This window comes from Anastrepha obliqua, chromosome 5, assembly GCF_027943255.1.
Source record: "Anastrepha obliqua isolate idAnaObli1 chromosome 5, idAnaObli1_1.0, whole genome shotgun sequence".
Lineage (NCBI taxonomy): Eukaryota > Metazoa > Arthropoda > Insecta > Diptera > Tephritidae > Anastrepha > Anastrepha obliqua.
In genome coordinates this window covers 32,783,614-32,794,231 of record NC_072896.1, presented here as the reverse complement: position 1 = coordinate 32,794,231, position 10,618 = coordinate 32,783,614, and the positions used below count along the sequence as shown (strand labels likewise).

The 10,618-nt window shown below is 31.4% G+C and overlaps 1 protein-coding gene across 1 annotated transcript in view; it reads right to left on the bottom strand.

Moving 5' to 3' along the window:
* Window positions 1–2,731: 2,731 nt before the first annotated feature.
* Window positions 2,732–10,618, bottom strand: part of LOC129248690 (discoidin domain-containing receptor 2) — a 134,950-nt gene continuing 127,063 nt past the window's right edge. The window contains exons 12-13 of the mRNA XM_054888319.1: window positions 7,798–8,061; window positions 2,732–2,828 (exon numbers count right to left, since the gene is read on the bottom strand). Coding sequence (XP_054744294.1) covers window positions 2,732–2,828; window positions 7,798–8,061 — 361 coding nt within the window. The remainder of the gene's footprint in view (window positions 2,829–7,797; window positions 8,062–10,618) is intronic.

Genomic DNA, 10,618 nt, shown 5'->3' with positions numbered 1-10,618 from the left:
TCCCATATGCTCGGACACCATGCAGCTTTAACTTTCCATCATTAGCGTCCATATTCGTGGAGTTTGGGCCAAAATAAATTGGTCACCAAAGGCGAGTGCTTCAGCGGGATCCGTTGATAGAGATGGCACCACCAGCGTCGGTTTTGAAACAATAACTTGTTGTGGATGTAATGGGGATAGAGAGCTGCCAGAGGTCGAGTGAGATGAAACAAACGCTGGAGTGATGAGGTCACAGCCGACTTGCGAAAAATAGGGATCGCAAACTGGAAGGGCGGAGCAGAGGATCGAGCGGAGTGGAGAACCGTAGTTGTGTAAGGTCTTGGAAGATGTTAGAATGGCCTGCAAAAGACCTTAGTCCTATTAATGAGTGATTAATGGCCAATTGGGAAGCATCGTCTGGGTTTGCAATATCTCGACTATGAAAATTTGTCTTGTTAACAGAGCGATTCATCCTAAAGCCCGAGTCTGCCTTTAAATGGGATTAAGTTTTCACCAGCGAATACATATTTTTATAGTACTCGAGTTAATCATTTGAAAGAGTTCTCAATGGCTTATGGGGCCATGGTTATTTGGCATAAGTTGCTGTATATATTAGAAACCGCTGAATTGAAAAACCGCCGCCAATACAACAAAGCAGCCACAGCCAGTTAAAATCGACGATGAATGCCTTTTATTATTCCGAGTTCAAGTTAAACTGGTAGAAATTGAATTGAAGTACTTAAATGTAGCGACTCGATGGACATCCTAACAAATTTATAAGTACGTGCATGAATACTTGTTTCTAGCCCACAAATTCTTCCAAATTTCTTTTTACCTTTAAATTACGTTTTAAGAATTCCTAAACTTTTTCAAGTTTTCTCGAAGGGTACAAAATAAAGTATTTATTGTACGGAGTAATACCTCTATCCCCAATGAAACAAAAAAAAAAAAAAGCAAAAACGAAAACAACAAAAAAAGTTAAGTTGAGTTCTTCCAAAAAACTTGCCACATCATCGTGCTTATCAGCAATTTCAGTACGAATTTAATTTCCGCACAAAAACCGGTGCACACGCACGCACCAATACACAGACGCAGGCATATTAATACAGCTGATATATTTAGCGATTGAAATTTACAAAGTGCAAATACTTTACTTGTAGTTAGCTTCGAACGAATTTACACCGCAAAAATTAAGTTTTCACACAAAGTTTGTGAAAGCCGACCTTGCACAGTGGTATAAAACACGTAAGAGCTGACCGAAAGTGCTAAATAGAAAAATTTTAATTTAAATAAATGTAGCGGGAAAATGATATCTCCTACCATGAAAAAGATATTGGAAATGTCGAAAGACAAGTTTTTGGGAGTATAAAAAGCAGTTGAAATGAAACTGAGCTCTGAGCGCAATATCTCTAAGCAAGCAGAAAACGTGAATACAACCAAGTAAAGAGCTCGGAGAAGCTCCGCGGAATCGTTTCGCTCATTTGTGGAAAAGTGAGAAGGAGTAAGCATTGTTGTTGTTTGCACAGGATGTGTGGCTCGAGTAGGAATTGATCAGAAGAGATCTGCAATAGGGCGATGACAGGACCTTGATCGCAGTTTGACCATGGGAAAAGATATTTATGTCTCCTTCCCAACAGTGATCCCTAAGCATTTTGCATCCCTGTAGAATGAAGATGACTTCTGCTTGAAAAACATTACTAATATTAAGCAGTTTAAAGTAGTCTGAAATATTGGCTGACCAGGAGAAAACCTCCGCTCCAACTCCAGATTCCATCTTCGATCCGTCAGTGAAAACAGAGGCACCTACATATGTCCGTGCAGACTCTACCCTCCTTCTAATCCAGTCTGCTTGGAAAGATAGCCCCAGCACAGTCCTCTAAACCGAGTTTGTAGATGGAGAAACCTGTACGAAGTGCAGGGGAGGAAGGGGAAATCTGCCTTAAAATGCTACCATGTGCTGCAGGTGATTGGCTCCAGAGGCCAAGTTCCTTCAACCTATTAGCGCTCTGAACGGCAATAGATTGAACTTGAAGATCAACGAGAAGTAAGTGTAGAATGCCGTTAAGGGCGGCTACTTTTATCTGAATTTGTGTCCGCCTCTTTGAATTCGCTATTGTAAAAATTTTATTGAAATATTTTCCGAAGAATTTCTCAGCTATTTTGAATCCTCCATCATGAACTATATTAGGAAATTTGAATTCCGCATCAGGATCAGCGAACAAAAAATCCGAAAAACCAAATTTTAATGAGACTGGAAATATATTATTATATTTTCCCGAATTCACACTTTGAATTTTGAACATCTCAATTCGAGCGAACCTTTTAAAAATCCCTAATTTTTTCACATTTTATTTTGACTAACGGCTCTTGCATTGCGAACCACTGTGCGTCGTCGTTCCCAGCGATTACTGAATCTTCACTGTCTCTGTTTTGCAGTCACACAAATACATACATATCAGTTTGTGTATTTGTGTGCGTTTTTGTAAAACTGCAAATTTGAAAAGTTTTCAATGTAAGTGGGATTTTGAAATGCCGAAACTCAAAACATTCAACCACAAAATGGTTTTTGGTGAATAGCATCGAATCGTCAACTCTAACATTTGCTTTCAGCTTCATTTGCTTCGGTTCGGAGGAAGAGAATTGAGTGAGTACAAAATTTTACAGACAAGTTGGGGGGAGATGTACATCTAATGTCAATATACAGTTATATACAAGTATATGGCTGAAAAATGTATATGTTTAGTGTTGCCACTTACCTTGTTGCCAGATCGCGATGCACGAAATTCATTTGCTCCAAATGTTTCATGCCCGATGCAATTTGTGTAGCTATATACACCAGACAGCCGTAACTGTATTTACATACACATCCATTTGTATAAATATTCAGGAATATATAAGTAACGGTATTTTCCATTTTTATTCGTTTTTTTTCATATCATTCAAAGTCGTTGATGGAGATATTTTAGCGACGTGTTTGTCGAGAATGTGCAAAGTTTTTGGCCATCAAACCCACACAAAGTGCAGATAGGAAGTATGCAATGATAACAACAAAAACATACACGTCGTACGATGGCCATTGAAGTTGAGTTGAAGAAAAAGTTGTAAGCATCGTCATTGGCGCCGTTGTTGTAATGATGATGATGATGGTGGATGGTGTATCATTGGTGGAAGTCATTTTGGTGTATGGCATAGTTGGTGAAAATTATCGGCACGAGACCGGAAGTGTGACAGGACAAACATTAGTTTGGGTAAGCACAGCATTAGGAAAATCATTAATAATGTAGATGATCATCAGTGCGTTGGTGAAGTTCATGGAGTTGGTTTGTTGGTAGTTATGAATTTTTATTTTTTTTTCGTGGGTGGAGACCAAATACATTTTCATCATTAGGTGAAATATCCATGTTGTTGTTGTAGTTTATTTTCGTTGTAGGTGTGTTTTTTTTTCAGACGCCGCCGCCAAACGGTATAGTCGATGTCGTCATTGTCGCCGTCATCAGCCAAACGGAAGTCGGAAACAAGATAAATAGCAAAGGATGTAAAAGAAGAAATGGAATGAAAAGTTTGTTGGCTTTTTGTTGTGATTATCATATACGCATACATATACACATTTGTTGGAATAAGCTTGTGACTAAAATATTTTGTGACTCAAATCCCACTGTTAGGGGATACTATTTTTCTCGGTATGGGTATGGGATAAATTAAAAAAAAAAAAAAAACAATTAAATTAAAAAATAAAATAATAAAATAAAAATAATAGGTTTATAAAAAAATAATAAAAATAATAAAAAAAAAAATCAAAAAAAAAAATAAGAAAAAAATAAAATTTAAAAAATAAATTAAGAAAAAATACAAAAAAAAATGTTATAAAAACTAAAAAAAAGATATAATAAAAAATTAAAAACAAAGAATAAATAAAAAAAAACAAGAGGTTGTCTGTAAAGTCGGTTTACTGAGGATAGTTTAACGTGACAACATCATAAGAAAATATTGATGGAATGGTTGCAATTTTCAAAACAAAATTTTAATTTTATTTGTTTGATAGATATTTTGTATGGATATAGAGGAGGAGGTAAATGGAATTGCAATGCAATAGGTCAAGTGTAAATGTAACTTGTAAGCGTGAAAAATGACGAAACATTTATCAAATTCATGAAAGATATCTTCAATTTCGATTGTGCATCAGACGTTAATAAATCAACAACACTAAGAGGCACCACATCGATTTGGCTTTTTCAAGACACTTTATACTCGAAACACTCCCTTTCATTTCCTACTTTTTCTATCATCGTCCTATTCTCAACAGAGAAATGGTTCATTACCATGCACACAGCAAGAAGGCATATGCAAATACAAATATGTATGTGAATTTATATACAAATGCGCATATACATACATATATACATATATATTCTCACTCAAGTAGGAGAGAGCCAGATGTCGAACGTTGCCGAACGCGGGGCCGATTGTGCTCTTTGTCGTTCGTTCCGCGCTCTCGCTTGCAGTTCAAGCACATTAGCTTACATTTGCTTGCGTACGGAATAATAGATTCGTATATTTGATATGTCCATATGACTTGTATGCATCTTTACATATAGATTTGTTCTTTTTGAAAATTGCGCGAAATTGTATATGTATATGCATGTTTATATACATATATTAGTATACAACATATCTTATAAGGTATATGGTAAATATTACCATACATTTATTCCTTCATATATAATAAAAAAATTAATAATAATAACATTAAAACAACAGGTATTATTAACAAACTTGGTTTTATTTTATCAAATCAATAATAATAATTAATAATAATCAATAAGAAGGCATATGCAAATACAAATACGTGAATTTATATATGTACATATGCGCGTATACATACATATATACGCTCACTTAAGTAGGAGAGAGCAAGATGTCGAACGTTGCCGTTCGTTTGCTTTGTCGTTCGTTCCGCGCTTTCGCTTGCAGTTCATTCCAGGTAACGACAAATGAGCAAGGTAACGACACATTTTTTCGTGCGTGTAGCCGGCTAAATCGAATTATAAGACGTTATCACGTCAAAAATAAAGCAAATAGTTATTTCGCATACGAATTTCTATGTTTGCGAAAACGAATGCTTTTATATCGTTTTTTGTAGTGTATAAATAAAATAAAAAATATGCGGAAAACATCCCAACGTGATTGATATGCACCAGAGCCTGGTCTGGTTTCTTGAAACAACAAATAAAAATAATTTTTATTATTTTAACTAAGCAGATTTGTAAGAAATTTTGCACGCAGAGAGCTTAGGACTCGAGTTGAAAAATGTGCTACTTTTTTAAGAGAGTTGCCACCTGCTAAAAAAGTTAAACGAAATTAAATAAATAAGTTAAATAAAATATAACAAGAGAGTTTGATTGCGAAAATATATTTGAAGAGAGTTGCCAAATGTTTGAAAAATTAAGTTCAATAAAATATAACAAGAGAGTTTGATTGCGAAAATATATTTGAAGAGAGTTGCCAAATGTTTGAAAAATTAAGTTCAAATATAAAAAAATAAAAAAATATAAATAAAAGAAAGGAAAGAGGTTTGAAATATTTTCATTTCAATAATATATTTAAATAGGGTTGCCAGCCGCTTAAAAAGTTATATTCAGTAAATTAAATAAATATTAATAAATAATTACTGTAGTAGAGCATATGAGAGAAATTTAAGAAAACTTCTTTTGAAAAATAATTTTGGAGATAGTTGCCACCTACTTGAATTAATCCTATTCAATTTAATAACCTTAACTTAAATTAAATTTATGAGTTCAACCAAATTTTGCAATGCTGGTGTTAAATGAAAAATGGTTTAAGAGAGTTTAACCTCGTAAATATTTTTAAAGAGGGTTGGCATATATTAGAAAAATAAGTTGAAATATAAAAAATTAAATAGAAGATTTATAACAAAATGGGTGTCAAAGGAAGGAGGTTTCAAGTGTCTTAATTTGAATAATAGATTTAAAAAGGGTTACCGGCTGTTTAAAAAAATATATTCAGTAAATGAAGTAAATATTAATAAATAATTATTGTAGTAGAGTGTAAGTAATTTAGGAAAAATTAGATTGAAAAATATTTTTGGAGATGGTTGCCACCTGTTCGAATTAATATATAAGTTAAGGTTATTTTAAATTAATAAGTTTCATCAAATTTTAGAATACAGGTGTCAAATAAATCAAATTGTTTAAGAAAGTTTATTTTAGAAAGTACAATATTTTCGAATAGAGTTACCAGCTGTTTGAAATATTAAGATCAAATCTAAATAATAAAATAGAAAAAGTGGTTGTCAAGTAAAAGATGGTTCGCATGTTTTACTTTCAATAATATTTTTAAATAGGGTTACCAGCTGTTTAATGAAAATTCAATAACTAAATGATTAATAATAAAGTATTCAAATAGTACTGTATGGATTCCAAGTAAAAAATTAAGATAATTTATTTTGGAAAATAATTTTGGAGATTGTTGCCACCTATTCAAATTAACCCTATTCAATTTAGTAAAGAAGGTAAGGGTAAGTTAAATCAAAATAAATTAATGAGTTCCATCAAACATTACAATGCTGGTGTCAAATGAAAAATGGTTTAAGAGAGTTTAATTTCGAACATATTTTTGATAAACGTTGCCACCTATTTGAAAAATTTAGTTCGTATATAAATAATAAAATACAAGAAATATACTAACAAAATGGTTGTCAAAAGAAAGAAGTTAGAAATGCTTAAATTTCAAAAATATTTCAAATAGGGTTACCAGCTGTTACCAAAATTTTAATTCAGGAAGTTATTTAATATATAATTAATTTAATATGGTATGAATACTAAATGCAAGAAATTTAAGAAAACTTATTTTGAAAAATATTTTTGTAGATGGTTACCACCTGTTAATTTCTCTGAACTACTATTACATGAGTATAAAATGTTGGACGTGTTTGCTATGAAAATATATTTAATAATTTAAACAAAAAAATAAATTGATTTATTTTTAAACAAAACAGTAAAACAAAAATCAAAAAGATAAAAAAAAATTAAGAAAATTTAATTTTTGGAATTAAACTAATTTTTTTCGAAACGAAGCACTATTTAAAAAAAGCAAGTTTAAAAAAAATTATTTTTTAAAAAATATGAATATGAATACATTTACATATTTAAAAAAAATTTTTTTTAATATAAAAAATAAAATAATAATTATAAAAAATAATTTTTAATAAAAAACAAAGTACACAAATATTTAAAAATTCTAAAATTTTTCAATATTGAATTTCAAAGCTATAGTTTGTTTGCTCTTTACTTCTTATTGTACTCAAAATACGACAAAATACTTAGATCACTTGACGCGGAATCACTTACAGGACATACCCAAGTGGTGTATGGAATACATTCCATTAACTCGACCTAGGTGGGGCAAGATTAGCATTGAACTTCAAAAGTTGGTATGGACTTGACAGGGATGCATGCCGAACGAATACATTGATTTTGTGCGAAATCATGCAGAAGCTACTGAGAATAGCGGAAGGTTAAACCAAATATAATTTTCTACAAATAGTCTAGCTTTTGACGCCAAATATCACTGAAACTTCACACTACCTAATTCTTTGGGTGTCCGAATTTTTTAAAATTATTTCTTATCACTATGCCCTAACGGTGGCGAATTCGGTAGCAGTATGTCTACCAGCCAACGGATAAATCCAATCCAGTCGCATGCCACTCATACCTCTTGTGTATTAGCAATAGTTACAAGTTTGTCTGCATATTGTGATAATTATCCCACTTTCTTATTTCGTACTTTGCTCTCACTCACCTCAAGCTTTTATTCGTCATAATACCCGCTTGCAAATTATGCGTCGTTTCAGCCACATGCTCCTGCAGGAATTGATTTAAGTCACCCAAACATTCCGAATAATCGAACACCATACAGATGGGCTCATCGCGCAGGCAGGCGCCAAGTAAATGCGCCACATTCGGATCGCTGACGCGAGCCAGCTGTTTCGCCTTGCTGCGAAACTCTTTGCGCATGTGATCAGGAGCACCGGGTCGTAGAGTTGCTACTGCTACCAAATTGGCGCTAAGGGAGAAAAGACGAAGAAAAAAAATTAGAAAAATTAAATATTACAAGAGTTAAATATTTTTATTGAACTTGGAAATTTAAATAAAAAGTTTTTATAATTGCTTGAAAATTTCTGCACAGAAAGCCGAGGGTGAAAGTATTTTAGATAGATATTTTTATATTTTATATGTAGATATTTTTATTCTAGTTTAGCAACTTTAAGTTCGTAATAAATTTCGAAATAACGGTTTTGACTTATGAAATCTTTAGTTTGTTGCATATAACGGCGTCTACATTTATAATACTGTCAGCCCAGGAAGGTTGTGTAATCGAATTTTGTGCATTTGAATATATAAATGAATTTTTAAATGGAAATAAATAAATACATCTGGAAGTAGTACGGGTGGGCCATATAGCGTTTGCTTTTTGAAACACCTATTTTTTTGAGAATGGTAACACAAATGACATGTCAAATGTGTTCATAATTTACTTAAAGGTTTGACATTTACGAAATGGGACGCTATACGCTTGGACAAAATTGGAAAATATTGAAAACCTATTTCCAAAGTGGTGAGTCTTCTTCTTATTTTCTGATTTTCACATCGGTGGCTACGTCAATAAGCAAAATTGTCGGATTTGGCGAGCGTTACCGTGACATGCTCAACGAGTTTTTGTTTCCAATAATTGAAGAGGATGACATGGACGACATTTGGTTTCAACAGGGCGGTGCAACTTGTCACACTGCCAGAGTTACACTCGAACTTTTGGCTACCGTTTTTGAAAACCGAATAATCAGCCGAAATTCCGATATCAATTGGCCGCCTCGGAGCTGTGATTTAAGCCCGTTGCACTATTTTTTGTGGGGAGCCGTTAAGGAAAAATGCTATGCGAACCATCCAGAGGCGATTGATGCTTCAAAACACGAAATCGAAGTTGCCATTCATGGAATTGGAGCCCAAACAATCGAAAATGTGCTTAAAAATTGGGTTGATCGAATGGCCTACTGTAAAGCCAGTCGTGCCAGTCATTTGAAAAGCAAAATTTTACATAGCCCACCCTCTATAAGTAAGGTAACGTTTTTGCCAATGAAGCTGGACACATCATTGCTGCAGCATTGGTCTTGATGAAGCTTGTGGTAGAGGCTCAACTTCGAACTAATATAAAAAAACAAAAATGTTTTTTTGTACCTTGTATTTTTTTATTTAACTATAATTTTTTTATTTAATTGAAATTAATTTTATTTTCATTTATTTAATTTTATTGCTTTTCATTTTAACTTTATTTTTTATTTAATTTTAGTTTATTTCATTCTAATTTGACCTATTATGTTTGGATTTAATTTTTTTATTAAATGCAATTTAATTTTATTTAAACTCTGATTTAGTTTTTTAAATTTAATTTTATTTCATTTTATTTTATTGTATTTTTCTTTATTTTGTTTACATTTTTAAATTTCATGGAATTTAATTTTATTTTTAGTTTTCTTTATTTTACTTAAATTTTTTTTTTTTTTGTCTTTATCTTTTTAATTTAATTTATAGGCTAACTTAAACTTATAAACATTTTTTATTTAATTTAATTTATTATTTCGAATCTAATTAATCTTTTTATTTAACTTATTCTGTTTTATTTTAATTTATTTTACTTTCTTTGATTTGATTTTATTTTAATTAATTTTTAGTATTTTATTGCACTTTTTTATTTTGTATTGTATTTTGGTTTCCAATTTTTTAAATTATTTAGTTAAATTTTAATTTGATTTATTCTTTTTATTTTATTCAATTCTCATTTTAATTAAATTTAAATAAATTTTTAGTTTTACTTTATTTTACTTAAATTTATTATATTTTGTATTTTTATTTTGTCATTATTTTTTAAATTTAATTTCAACTTAGCTCGTTTTATTATTTTACTTTATTTTATTTTATTATTTTAATTTATCAGAATTTAATTAATGTTTTGTTTAATTTACATCATTTTGTTATATTTTAGTTAACCATTTTTTATTTATACTCTATTTGATTTTATTTTTAGTTTTTTTTTTTTTTGAATTTAATTTTACATTTATTGATTTTACTTCATGTCATTTGTTTCGTTTTATAATTTTTTTATTCGTTTTATTTTATTTTATTTAACTTCATTTTAATTTAATTTTTTTGTATTTGTTTAATTTTGTTTTATTTATATTTTAAATTTTAATTGTTTTGTTCTGTTTTATTTTAATGTATTTTTAACGTTTATTCACTTCACTTTTTATTTCAATTTAATTTCATTTTATTCTACAATATTTTATTCCTCTTCTTCTTAATTGGCGCGATAACCGCTTACACGATTTTGGCCGGGTTTAACAAAGCGCGCCAGTCGTTTCTTTCTCGTGCTACCCGGCGCCAATTGGATACACTAAGTGAAGCCAAGGCCTTCTCCACCTGATCCTTCCAACGCATAGGAGGCCTTCCTCTTCCTCTGCTACCACCAGCTGGTGCCACATCGAATACTTTCAAAGCCGGAGTGCTTGTATCCATTCGGTCGACATGACCCAGACAACGTAGCCGCTGTATCTTTATTCGCTGCGCTA